This window comes from Xenopus laevis, chromosome 3L (assembly GCF_017654675.1).
Source record: "Xenopus laevis strain J_2021 chromosome 3L, Xenopus_laevis_v10.1, whole genome shotgun sequence".
In the NCBI taxonomy this organism is placed as follows: domain Eukaryota; kingdom Metazoa; phylum Chordata; class Amphibia; order Anura; family Pipidae; genus Xenopus; species Xenopus laevis.
The window spans coordinates 65,903,452-65,917,881 of record NC_054375.1 but is presented as its reverse complement, the minus strand read 5'-3'; the positions used below and the strand labels follow the sequence as shown (position 1 = coordinate 65,917,881).

General features: G+C 38.9%; 1 protein-coding gene across 1 annotated transcript; it reads right to left on the bottom strand.

The window, feature by feature from the left end:
• Nucleotides 1-774: 774 nt before the first annotated feature.
• Nucleotides 775-12,228, bottom strand: cct2.L (chaperonin containing TCP1 subunit 2 L homeolog). Its single transcript, XM_018252461.2, has 16 exons — nt 12,072-12,228; nt 10,260-10,334; nt 10,114-10,179; nt 9,618-9,729; nt 9,452-9,528; nt 8,932-9,044; nt 8,165-8,367; nt 6,053-6,153; nt 5,840-5,967; nt 5,591-5,694; nt 5,139-5,258; nt 3,852-3,980; nt 3,666-3,769; nt 3,457-3,556; nt 2,715-2,856; nt 775-1,083 (listed from the first exon to the last, which is right to left on the bottom strand). Exons 1-16 carry the CDS (start codon nt 12,072-12,074, stop codon nt 1,053-1,055), a joined length of 1,608 nt encoding a protein of 535 aa, XP_018107950.1. The 5' UTR covers nt 12,075-12,228; the 3' UTR covers nt 775-1,052.
• Nucleotides 12,229-14,430: the final 2,202 nt, after the last annotated feature.

Below are 14,430 nucleotides of genomic sequence, written 5' to 3'. Positions count from 1 at the left end.
ACACTTTTTATGTCCACCTATTAAAGGGGTAGTTCATCTTTAAGTGTGACAATCTGTCAATATCATACTAAAAGTTTAAGATGAACTACCCCTTTAAAGAGGAACTGTCACCCTAAGAAATAATTCCAAATTATTTTCTATGTTAGTTGAGCAAAATAAAGTTTACTCACACTATATTTATTATTTACATTTTGCTTCCTTCGATCTTGGAATTCACAATCATAGTAAGCAGGAAGGTGCCATTTTGTTACAAGGCAAGTTATCACCCCAACATCTTGTGTATGCACCAGAATGGGGGACCTAATGAACATGCATGGTACCCTACACAAGAAGTGCAGTGATATCTAGGAAGTACTGAATGGAAAGTGAAAGTAAATGATTGCCCCGCCTCAATACCTGAGGCATAGAGGAGGGGCAGGCAATGAAAGATTGACAGCTGAGACTTTTAAATGAGTTTTTGATGTTTTAAAGAACAAAAATATTTGGGTTTCCCGTTTAATTTGCAAAAGACTGTCATTGTACAGCTTTTTATGTGTGTGTGACATATCCACTAAGTGCAAAATGTAACCTCTGTCTACCTAAAGGAGACAGACAAAACTCTGTAAGTTGCACTACAGGTGAACTGCCAAACTGTAAGTAGCATTACAAATGAAATACAAAGCTGTCTGATATATTTTTGATCTCCTGTGAAAGGCTTTTGCAGTCTCCATGGGAACACAATTATATACAAGAATGGATTTAGCCTAAATTCAATAATCAATGAGTACACTTAGCCACGCTAATGAAAAAACTTTATTTCAGTGCTTTCAGTGAAAGAGTAGGAACAAGAAGAACTGTTTACAAATGGATTCTGAAAAAGCATACTTATGTATGCACTGCAAAATAATAAGTTAGACCCAGATTCGATGCTGGAGAATTCTGCAAGTGCTCAGTTGATAAAACGCACACAGCATTTATTACTGCGTAAAAGCGTTTTGCTCCAGAAACAACTTCTGGTCTTGAAATAGGGAAACTTTCACCTGGTCCACAAACTTGGGGAAGTGGAAGGGTACTCAGCAGGGATGATGGTCTGGTACACGTTTCCTAGAACAGGCCAGAAGATATGCATGAATATCAATGTCCAAAACCAGCTTAAAAAAAACAACAAAGCTTGATGCACATACATCAATACCAAACCCCACCTTTTCCTGCTAGAATATTAAAGGATAAGATACATGTGTGGGACCTGTTATACAGAATGCTCAGGACCTCGGGTTTTCAGATAACGGATCTTTCTGTAATTTGGATATTCATACCTTAAGTTTACTAAAAAATATTAAATAAACCCAGTAGGCTTGTTTTTGCCTTCAATAAGGCTTAAAGAATTTGTTCAGTTTAAAAATAAAAACTGGATAAACAGATATGCTGGTCAAAATTAAAAACGTTTCTAATATAGTTAGGCAAAAATGTAATTTATAATATCTGGAGGCATCAGATGTCTAACATAATAGCCAGAACACTACTTCCTGCTTTGCAGCTCTCTTGGTTTTCACTGATTGGTTACCAGGCAGTAACCAATCAGAAACTTGAGGGGGGCATAACTGTTGCTTTTGAATCTGAGCTGAATGCTGAGGATAAATTACAAACTCACTGAACAGTTATGTCCCATGTGGAAAAGCAGGAAGTAGTGTTTTGGCTATTATGTTACAAATTCATTCACTCCAGCCTTTATACCTTACATTTTTTCCTAAATAACTATATCAGAAAAACATTTTATTTTACACAGCTTATTTACCCAGTTTTTATTTTTACACTGATCTGTTCCTTTAATATGTCTTCGTAAGAATCAAGTACATGGTACAGGTTTATTATTACAGACAGAAAGGATAATGGATTTCTGGATAATGGATCACATAACCTGTACTAGGTCATAACATCTTTTCTTAGCCATAATACAGGTATGGGACCTGTTATCCAGAATGCTTGGGGCCTGGGGTTTTCCTTATAACGTATCTTTCCGTAATTCGGATCTTCATAACTTAAGTCTACTATAAAACCATGTAAACATTAAATAAACTTTTTTTTCCAATAATGATTAATTTTATCTTAGTTTGGATTAGGACAAGCTACTATTTTTTAATACGGAGCAAAAGGAAATCATTTAAAAAAAATTTGCATTATTTGATTATAATGGTGTCCATGGGAGACGGCCTTTCAGTAATTCTGAGCTTTCTGGATAACAGGTTTCCTGATAACTGATCCCATACCTGTACTTCCATTTAGAACCAAATGTATTCTATATTGCTTATATAACAATGGTGTCACACAGAGTACACAATATATTTGTCAAGATATATTACAGTTTTTTACCTGTGCCAACACAGGATGCACACAGCAAACAAGTAAAAACATGCAGGAAATGTAAAGATACAATGCCCTTTACGTTAGAGAACTACTGCTACTGATCCCAAATATGGGAACATTTAAAACATGTATGACCACTCCCAAGGGTTAATTTAGCTTAACCATTCTAGAAGGAAAAAAAACATTCATACATATAGAAAGACAACCTCATGATAATTATTCCCTGTCCTCAATCCACTTACTCTTAATGCCGCACACAAGCATTAGCAACCCTGAACCCTCTCAATGTAATACCTTCTCAATAAACAAACTGTGCATGATTAGTGTACTTTTCTGCAATTTTTGTAATAAAATAACAGTAAGTAGGCTACCTTGGTGCAGCTTTAATGATGTTATCAACACGCAGAATAACTTCAGCGGCTTCAGAAGCACTTAGCAAGACTTGTCTCTTTACTTGGAAACTTTCTGTTATACCCAGCTCTCCCATGTCACCGATGATACCATTTTTCATATCTGGAAAAGAATAGTTGAATTTTTAAGGGCTTACAAAAAGCAAAAACACAAAGTAAAATGCATAGAATGGTAAACTTAAAAAAACAAACAGATCAGGTGTTAAAGAGCAAATCCATACAAACCTTATAAGAGAAGGAATGTAGGAAGCAGTGGAAATGTGGCAAATTATTAGGCTCCCCCTTAGTGACTAAAGTTGCTCACTTTCTAGCCTGGGGACATGGTTCCATAAATAGAATAATGAGTCAACCACATTACAAATCTTAAAGAAGGTGGTAAGTAAACTCTGGGAGGGGCAATTAGTTAGGCACCAACAGTCACTTAAACCACTCAATTTCCAGACTGTAATACTTCCATAGAGAGTGACACACTGCTATGTTTTTCTCATTCTCCCATGAATCCTTAGACCCAATTTAAGCTGCACATTACAGAAAGCTCACAATAAGTACAATATGGCACAATGAATACCTGGGAGTAAAAGGGAACCCCCAAACCATGTGTTTGGTACTTTCCTTCACCTTTAAGTTCCTATTTTGCCATAGAAAATATCAGGGTTGTAGCTTAGAATTGGCTCTTTACTAAGCAGAAAGGATTGTTTCTTACCCAGGCCATAAGTCGATTTCCCTTCACTGTGGGCTGCTCTGAGCTGAGACACCAGATCGGCACTATCATAGCCTGCATTATCTGCAATAATGGTTGGTAGCTAGAGAAAGAAAAATAAACAGGTTATTATACACGTACATGCAATGCCTACATCAGCTTCAGAAAGAAACTGAATTACAATAGATATGCAGAATATACTTTCTACTTACCATGCGTAGTGCCTTTGCAAAAGATTCCATGGCAACAGACTCTTTACCTGGTGTTCTGTTTGCAAGTTCTGTCACAGCATGAGCCATTAACATCTCTGAGCAACCTAAAAAAAGCAAGAATAATGTCAAAATTAAGTCAGGTAATCATAAACAAAGCTGGCTTCAGAAATACATCAATGCAAATACCTCCTCCATAAACTGTCCTTGTATCTTTTACAGTCTGAGCAAGAACACAGAGGGCATCATGTAAGGACCTCTCGGCTTCATCCAAAATTTGCTGAGTTGCTCCACGAAGAACAATAGTACAGGCCTCACCTACCAATATCAAGAGACAAATATTATGCACAATAATGATCCAGTGCCACCTGGCTTGTAAAACAGTGAAAATCACAACTGCTGTAAAATATATGTTGCCAACACATTTCCATGATTAAAGGAGAAGGAAAGGTTAAAACTAAGTAAGCCTTATCAGAAAGGTCCATCTACATATACCAGTAAACTCCCAAAGTAATGCTGCTCTGAGTCCCCTGTCAAAAGAAACACAGCATTTCTTTCCTTCTATTGTGTACACATGGGCTTCTGTATCAGACTTCCTGATTTCAGCTTAAACCTCATTGCCCTGGGCAAGAGCATGCTCAGTTTGCTCCTCTTCCCCCGCCCCCTCCCTTCTCTGCTGTAATCTGAGCCCAGAGCAGGGAGAGACTCAGGCAGGAAGTGACGTCACACCACATTAATACAGCAGCTCCTATCCTAAACAAACAGAGTTTCTAGAGCTTTTTACTCAGGTATGGTAAAACATTCTACAGAATAAATATAGCATTCTAGCTTGCACTATTGCAACTAATCTATTGGCAATAAAATGCCTCCGTAGCTTTCCTTCTCCTTTAAGTCCTCATAATGTATTTCTTAAAGGAGACCTGTCACCCACAAAAATGATTCCAAATCCTATTTATAATGTAAGTCAAGCAAAATGAACTTTAATTACACTGTAAAAATTATTTGAATCGAGTTTCCTTCTTTCAGGGAATTCATAATTATAGCAAGCAGGCAGGAGCCATTTTGTGGACACTGTTATTAAGGCAAGTCTTGCATCATCTCAAAATCTTGTTTGTGAACCAGAATTGGGGACCTGATGTCCATCCCCATGCCCTGGCTACACAATTAAATGGTTAAGAGAACTGGGGGAATGTGGGAAGAGCAGTGACATCTAGAAAGTGCTGAATGGAAAGTGAAAGTAATTGCCTGCCCCGCCTCTATGCCTAAGGCATAGAGATGGGGCAGGCAGTATTTGATTGATAGCTGAGATTTTTAAATAAGTTTACAACAGCTATAAATGCTTAAATAAAAAAAAAGAATTTGGATTTCCTGCTTAATTTGAAGAGGACTTTTATTATACAGATTTTTATGTCTGGGTGACAGGTCCACTTTAAAAACCTCCAAGTATGCGCTATAATTTAACATTTCAATGCTTACCCATGGCAACACCAGAGAAATGAATAAGCTTATCTTCTCCAATCATGACCTCTTCAATGAGCTTACAGGTACCCAGTTTTACCAGCTCAGGATGATCAAAGGTTGAAGCAATCTCACCACCTTAAGGGATAATAAATATATGTATTTTTGTCAAGGTAGAGAAATGTATTACAACCTTTAAAAAATGCCCTATGCACACACGTCAAAACCCCTTCTGACACTGCTGCAGCCATGGCTGAAAAGGTATCACTATTTTGCACAGGTAACTAGGGAACTGGCGAGACATGGTGCTACTTTTAGCTCATTACATTAGTTACAGAACCTGTAAAAAACAAGGAGATTGAAAGACAGGAAATATCAAATTGCTGTCCAATAGTCCAATCTTAATAGTTAAATCCACATCCTATGGTATAACTAATTAAACCGCAATATAACGGACAAAGGTTCAGTACCTGTGACAAGGGCTAAACGTTCGACACCAGCAAAATCTGCATGCTCAATTGCCATAACACCTGCAGCTGCGAATAACTGCTCTGGGTAGTTATAGATCAGTTGCCTGAAAAAGAAAATAAAAGCATCATAAACACCAGCCTGAAAACTGAACAGCCACAGACAAAGCAGTGACCTATAACAAATATCTAATTACCTGCATTCAGTCAAAACATGCCCCCTTATTATTTAATCCTGTTTCCCCATTTTACCTGTTAATGAAACAGTTGATTCCATGCTTTAGAATACGCTCCACTTTCTCCTTCATTTTTTCTTTTTCTGCAAGTTCAATCTCTGCCACCTTAGCAGTAGAGTCTACACGTACTCGTGAACCAAAGACCTTTAAAGGACACAAAAAATATATAAATATACTGTATATGTTCTCTCTCTCTTGTTAAAATTATATAGTTTGAAGATGTACAAACCTTTATCTTGTCAGTGTCCATTCCGGTGTTGGCAATCAGGATTTTAGCATTCTCAATACGCTTTGGCTGATTTACACCAATTTTTTTATCCAGCAAGAATCCTAGGGCCGAAAATAGGGCAAAACATTTTTAAATCTTAAGTTAGAAATAAAATCATGCTTTGAAGTATATTTGAAGTATAAGTCTGCTCAATAAGACTAAATTCCCACAACTAATGTGATGCAGTGTAAAGCATTGATGCAGAACTGTCAGCTCTCCTACATCTAGAATCCATTATTTAATGGACTATTCCTTAATCTTAACCATAGGTACATTCCTTCCATTCCTCATAAACATATGCACTTGGCCATCCACTGTTATACGGTTTTGTTCTTAAGGATTACTCTAAAATCCTCTAAAGCAATGCGTTCCAACCAATGGAGGGTCGATAATGGAAGCCAGTGTTGACCACTCCGTGTTTTTAAACAACAGCCACTTTGAATCACCCCCATGTTACCACAAGACCATGTCCACTTTAATTGTGGTAGCCCACCAAAAAACTAAATGGTTGGTGCCCACTGTAGAGATATCACTTTTCACTCATATGTGAAATAAGTTAAGTCATATTAAGACACACCCTTAAATCCATATGTCTCCTTGAATAGGTTAGGCATAGTATGGCACACACAGGGAGCATTGGGCAGGCAGAATATGGCCCACACAGGAGCATAGGGCAGGCAGAGTAGGACAAACAAGTAGCATAGGGCAGGCAGAGTATGGCACACACAGGGATCATAAGGCAGGCAGAGTATGGCACATACAGGGATCATAAGGCAGGCAGAGTATGACACACACAGGGAGCATAGGGCAGGAAGATTATGGAACACACAGGGAGCACAAGGAAGGCAGAAAAGAGAAGGAAACCTATCAGAAACACGCTAACATGTTCTACATACAGTGACACAGTGCTGGTGCCCCTTTAGCAGTTTGAATGAGTGTGAACAGGTGAACAATGTGGGCAGTTTCAGTCTGGGTCTCAGGTGAGAACAGTACAGGGTTTTAGGATATAAACAATAGAGGTGTCACAAGTGTGAACAATACAGGGGGGATTATAAATGTAAACAATGCTGGGGATTAGTGCCTGAATTTGAGGTTTAAACAATGCAGGGGTCAATTAATCTCTGTAGAGATCCTCAAAGTTTACACATGGTAAGCAGACACAGTAGACATACTTTAATGTGGGGGGGGGCCACACAAGGGGGGTGGGGGTCGCGGGACAGTTGGACAGCCCTGCTCTAGAGAAAAGGGAATAACACTCTACCAGGAAAATGACCAATCACTGCCTACAGCACTGAACACAACCAGCGTTGTCTTTAGTTCCAAAATACAGTAGAAGTAACAGTGCGACATTGTAGTGGGCAGGTTGGTTGTGGAAGGCGACTATGCAGATTATGATATAAGCAAAAGCCGCTAACACAATTTAGGGAGTATGAAAAAAGCTGCAGTTAATGTAACTAAAAGGAAAAATATCGGAAGCTCTGAAATAGTAAAGTTGAGCCACACCTGGCCCTAACCAGGCTGCTTCCAAACTGACCCAGCAATCCTCTTCTATTTATAGACCCACACATGACCCACCTCGTTCTCTGATGTCACAAAGAGGTGAGACAAAGCAGTTTTGCCTCTATTAATAAAGGCTGCCGGAGGCAAATTGGGGCATAGTAAGGTTGCAGGAGGGGAGGGCAGAAGAATAGCTTGGCCCAAACCTGGCAATCTTGTGTAGAGGTCAGCCCAAAATTTCCCGACCTGGGTTGACCTGCACATCGCTACTCCGAAATCCATTTTCACAAATCGCATAGGAGAGGACTGAAAAGTACTAACTGTGTTTTAAGTGTATTTATTGGAGATAAAGCACTTATTTCCATACATTTGTAGCAGGTTTTTGGACTTGTCAAATAAAAAAATAAAAAGTTCAAATATTTAACTTTGGAGTTTAGCAACCCTTAAAATTCAGGAGCTGTCTCCTAAAATGCACTAGTAACACTATGGATATGCAGTGTACCACAAAGGCTGCATTTCTGTATTAAAGGAAAAAGGCAAATACATTTACATTCTTTTATTAAAAATGATAAATACCTTCATCCAAGTAAGATTCTGTTAAGCTTCCGCCGAGCTTTTTAATGAGATGTATTGCTTCTAAGTTGCCAGATCCTTTCAGTCGCAGGACAGCCTCCACAGCTAGTTTAGAAAAGTGATCCTTATGGTGGGTGAGAAGTTTAGAAGACAAAGTAGTTCGGGCAATATTCATCAGGTCACAGCAGAACTTCTCTTCATCATTCCTACAGTATATCACAAGAAAGAAGAAAAAACTGTTCATTATATGAAAAAAACAAAAACACAATTGTAATTCCTCTACGCATTTCACATGGACTGAATATAAGCCCAACACTTATGCCCAGGTAGAATCGCCATATAAGGCAACAGTAGCAGCAATAAAATCAAACCATTCCATGCAATACAAGATCAACGATAAATCCTGTGTAGAGATTCTCTTTTGTTTGTGGCATTACCCTGTCTTTCAGCATAAAAACAAAGTGTGTTATACAATTATCAGTGAGCGCTTATGTCACACTTTGTATATATATAAATGAGCAAACAGTCTAGAGTGAACACTGGCAATCAAAGTGCTTCACCGGTTATAGTAGCAGCATAGTCTTATTAGAGAAAAAGCAAATGAAAAGTTGAATAAATACAAATCTAGAAGACTTGCCTTATTTCCGAGTTTTCTAGTTAATGGGTTCCAAATACTAAATCTGACACCTGAATTTATTTTTACCCCATTTAAACTAATTAAAAAAAAATAGATAAGACAATTATTTATAAAAAATTCCACAATAACTTACCCATGATCCATAGATGCTTTAAGGAGTGCCTCTCTGGCTACCTGTGTGGCCTGTCTCCATCCAGAAACGATAGTCTGAGGATGAATCTTTTTAGCCACCAAAATTTCTGCTTCCTGTTTACAATGAAACAAATGACAGCAATATTCAACAAGCATATCAGATTGGTTTTACTATGCAAGTCTTACTGCAGCTTACTCTCACATATGAAATACTACATACATTTAATGATTTAGAAACTTTGTTGGTGCTTTACACATGCTGATAATGCTAGCTTCATTAGGTCACAGTATTTAGGAGCCAAATCTGTGCTACTAAAGACACGTTTTGCAAATATATAAAATAACGAATATCCAGTAATTGGCTGTCCCCTTTAAGGATTTGGATTTTTTCCAGTTCGTACCGTCAAGGCAACAAGTATGCCACATTCAGTTTGTGAAGAGAGTGAGGTGCCAAGAAAGGATTTTTTACTGTATTTGTATTCCTTAGAAACAGACATAATTATGGGTAAGAGTTTCCTTACTCTGAGCAGTTCAGCTGCCAAAACTGTCACAGAAGTTGTTCCATCACCTACTTCATCATCCTGGACTTTAGACATGTCTAATGGGGGAGAGGTAAGGGGGGGGGACGTTACTGAAAACCATAGAAATGAACAGTAAAACTGGTTCAACTAAAGTCTGGGAACTTACCAACCAAAACCTGTGCAGCAGGGTTGTCAATACCGATGGCTTTCAGAATAGTTGCTCCATCGTTGGTTACAGTAACGGAGCTATCTCGGCCACTGCTTAGGAGAATCTTGTCCTAATGCAAATATTGAACACAGCCTTAACAAGAGAAAATATTTTTGTTCTTGTATTAAGGACAAGAAAATAACCATCACTTGCAATACCTGTAAACTTTTAAAGGGGAACTACAGCTTGAAAAATATGCAGTCAATGCCCCAGTGCAGTTTTAAAATTTACTTTTTTTTTTAAACCAGTTATTGGGAGAATAAAATGCTTTAAAAACATCTGTTTATTTAAGCATCATTTTTCTAAAAAGTTTATTTAAAAATTAAATTGCAAAAGTCCTCTACATGCATTTTGTTTTACCCCTTTTACAAACAGTCATGAGCTTGTTATGAAGACTGCCCTTCAGTGGTCATTGATTTTCTTGGTTTTCTTTGTAATTAAAACTGCCGCTTACCATTCCTTTGGGTCCCAAGGTACTTTTCACCAAGTCTCCAATGGCAATGGCTCCAATGAAGGAAGACTAGAAGGACAACAAATCTATCAGAGAAATGCGCTATCCAAGAACAAAGATTAATCTACTTGGTCAAAATAACCACTTACAAGGCGGGCGGTTTCTGCCTTTTCTTCATCAGCTCCAGCTTTGAAAATGTTTACAGGTGCTAGCGAGAGGGAAGCCTGCAAGATAAAAAAATGCAAATATAAGAAGCATTAGGTCTTATTTCTGGGCATTAAGCTGGTACGGTTCACTCTGAAGCAGACAAAAAGCTTATGCTGAAGCTGCATTTACAGCCTGGCATTGTACTACAAACGGATATTGAAGCTAGCATTAATCAGAATGGGGAAAGAACCCACAAAATTTCAGAATCATTAAATATATGTCGCATTTCACTCCATGTCAACCGTTTATTTAGCCAAGTGTTTTGCATATTTAAGTCTGCAAGATAGCCCACTGCTTGATAATGTCAGCATTTAACTAGAAATGTAACAAGCAGTGGGTTATCTTGCAGATTTAAATACACAAAACACTTTGCTAAATAAATGGGTGACAAGGAGTGATCAGGATCTTCGATCCTTTTGTAGGCTTTCTGATAATGTCAGCATTTAACTAGAAATGTAGCAGAGAGACAAGGTAGGGAAGTGGTATGAATATGCCAAAATACGACATGTTTCGAGTCAGCAAGGACTCTCTCCCACTTGAGAAAGGGTCCTTGCTGACTCGAAACATGTAGTGAATTTTGGAATAAAAGTTTTGCAGCACAGCGGAAGCTTTGTGGCCTCCTTCATACAATGTGTGTTGATGAATCTTTTGGTCTTTACGGTATGACCCAATTAAGAAGGTGAGCCGACTTAATAAAAGTTAAGGGAAGCACTGGGAAAATTGCATTGGATTCACATCTGCATGTTGATGCAGTTCTCAATCCGACAGCCCCCCCCCCCATAGCAGCATTTATGATCCGATCACTCGCCTGAGGGAACAATTGGATCAACTTGATATTGTCCACCTCAAGGTGGGCTGTGGTTACCTCTGATGACCTAGAGTTGGTTTAAACCTGTCACACTTTGAAACATCCACTTGCGTGGAATGGTCACCAAACAAGGGGATTTTTCCCAAATATGTCCACCTTGAGAGTAAACAGGATAACAACAGAATTATAGGTCTTTGGGGGCGAGAACCACATCAATGAGCCAATGCAATATTTTTAAAACTATCCGATTATATCTGTCAGATTTTCAGCCAGGTACGCCTCGGGGTGCCCCATACACAGGTCAAAAGTGTGCTGACTCAAAATGAAGCAGCCAATTTGGCAGCTAAAATCGGTGTCACGGTTGGGGGGGGGGGGAACTACAGCAAGACTGGGACCCTGATGCCAGGAAAAGTATTATTAAGATCCTGGTTGTTGCAAATTTCCAGATATTGCAAAACTACAACACCCAGTTAAAAAGCTGCAACAAAATCTACTTGATTTATATTCCCAGGGGCGTGACAGAAATGTCAACTGAGCCGAGCCATATGGATGAGAATTCTCAAGCCCTGTAGCTATCTTCAATTTACACAGTAACGTGCTATTACTTTACAAAATGTCCTTTTTCAGCCCAAAGGCACGACATTAGCTGACAAAAATACACGGTGACGCTGATAGTATATGAACTAGCGCCTGGTACAATTACCCCCTTCCCACCCAGCGCTTAAATGTGCTTTTCAGCTAAAGGCCCGAGTACATGCTGGATCAATATTGTCAAACGGGATCTAGCGTGCACTGGGCGTTCGCTCTAATACAGCCTGTGCATTGTACCCGAACGCATGGGAGAAACTAGCAGGGATTCCCGGCTACACAACTATCATCCGGGCCACGGGCGAACAGCTATGATCTGAAGCCCGATTATTAAGTGACAAACGATTCATTCACTCACCATGATGGTGAAGTAGAAATAAAAGACCCGAGCACGCTGCAGTTCCCAGCCGGCTTTGAACAGGAAGTGACGCCACTAACGGCAGAGAGGCGGGCGCAGAAAGCACTAGAAAGGCTGTAAAGTAGCTGAAATAGGTGGGTTGGCGGCCATCATTGAAATGGTCAGCAGACACTGAAAAAGCCTATTGTTGGTTTCATTTTTGCCCATCTGTACTTAGGGTGCATTTTGATGACGCAACGGAGGTCTGGCGTCAACCTAGGCCTTTTTGTTTCCATTTATGGATGTTGCCATGGCGGGCGGCATGAGATGGATTAGTTACAGCTTTATGGACAGCGAGAGGCACTAGAATCCAATGCCTTCAGCTGCTCTGTTAGCGAGATGTGAGGCAGAAATCACGTTACACTGATATTTAACATTCCGTTTATTTAAACTTTATTTGTTAAAATAAATGTATTTAGATGCTTTTGTTTCATCTAAGTGCAACAGGCCCCTGGCAATTCTTAAGAATAGGACGTCCATCTTTGACTTTGCTTCTGTATTATATGTCACGGCCACCTTTTAAAACCACATTCGCTTAGGGTTGCCATTTTGTAATAAAATCTGTCAGGGAGAGAAGGCAATATGGAATTGGAACTGGGGTCTGTTAATGCTTGAAGGGTGGTTTACCCTCAAACCAACCTTTAGTAAGATGTAAATATTGCTATTTCCAGACAATTTGCAATATGTTCTTGTTTTTTTTTGGTCAGTTATTTAGGTTTTTTGTTTGGCAGCTCTCCATTTTGGTATTTCGGAAGTTATCTGGTTGTGTTACCCTAGAAACCATGTAGTGACTGGAATATGGATGGACAAATAATTGAACAGGACAATAAGTAATTAAAAATAATACATTTGTAGTCTCAGAGAGAAATAACTTTTTGTCTGCTGGGGGTCAGTGACCCCATCTGAAAGCAGGAAAGAGGCAGAAAAGAAGGGAAATACTATTTTCCTAAAAACTATGTTAAGTATCGAAAAAATAAAAAAGCAATATAAGCGTCAGCATACTGAAATAAGAAACTTTGTAAACACAATCAATTAAAAATTGTGCATCGTTTCTGAAATAAAAGTCACTATTCTTCTATCAGCATCTGTTTCTCTTCATTCTGTCTTCATTCAGGAGTTTGGTGTCAGATGAAAGATCCAATATATGTTATGGGGGGGGCTTCCTTTCCTAGCAGATATATTAGAGCTCATTCAAATAACCGATTTCACTACAAACAAAATTGAACTTCCTTTAGCTCAAATTCTGCATGTAGAGAGACAGGATTTCTGGTGATTTTAATAGAGTGAGCTGTAATACATCTAGGCAAAAGGTGCCCCCCATAAGATATATTGGATCTAACGGACAATGCACCTGATCCATGACCAGTGTGTACTAAAAAATTGTGTCTCCCATGGCAATTTTCACGTGGTACATTAACTTCCTAGATGCCTTGTGTGGCTTCTCTCTCTCTCTATTTACCCAGCCACAGAAAGTGGACAAGCCTCCCTTCATCAGAAGTTACTTGTGTAATTACCAAAAATGCAAATAACTTGTTGCCACAAACCGTATCAGTCAGTGATAGCTCAATCCAACAGTGATCTGGGTTTGCCACGTCCAGAAAAACGATATCATGTAGAAAATGAAGATTTCACTGGAGAGCTTTTTTAGTGAAACAGTGAAGACGTTTATTCAAGATGCATTAAAGCACTTTTACATGTTTCGGACCTCTGGGGTCCTTCTTCTGGTGCAGAAGAAGAAGGACCCCAGAGGTCCGAAACATGTAAAAGTGCTTTAATGCATCTTGAATAAACGTCTTCACTGTTTCACTAAAAAAGCTCTCCAGTGAAATCTTCATTTTCTACTTGTGTAATTACACTTTATCATACCTCCCAACTGTCCCTTTTTCGGAGGGACAGTCCCTCTTTTGACAGCTCAACCCACAGTCCCTCATTTGTACTGGAAAGTCCCTCTTTTCTCTGCACTGAACAGCCAGAAAAAGAATCAAAGTTTCTCACTTAATTGGCTTTTAGCAGAGAGCCCAGAACAGCTAACAGGTGAAAATAAGATACTTTGTAACAATTTTGAGACACAAAAACACAGTTTAGATAAGGAGAAATATTTTCAAACTTTCATAACCTGCCAAATTTTGTAAAACCGAACATGGTAATTAGGGGGTGGGGCCACAGAAAGGGGTGTGGTCAAAAAATTTGCTGTGCTACGTGCGGAAAAAAAATTTTGTCCCTCTTTTTACTTCCAAAATGTTGGGAGGTATGCTTTATAAACCCAGCCAGTGCGTGCAAAGGTAAAACTCCATCCCTCAATATACTGTTTGCATACAGT

Excerpts from the sequence above, each read along its gene's own strand:
- cct2.L (XM_018252461.2), bottom strand. Across the intron at positions 8,368-8,931 it reads AAAGCATCTATGGATCATGG|GAATGATGAAGAGAAGTTCT; the intron begins GTAAGTTATTGT and ends GATATACTGTAG. Across the intron at positions 3,981-5,138 it reads TTTCTCTGGTGTTGCCATGG|GTGAGGCCTGTACTATTGTT; the intron begins GTAAGCATTGAA and ends TGATATTGGTAG.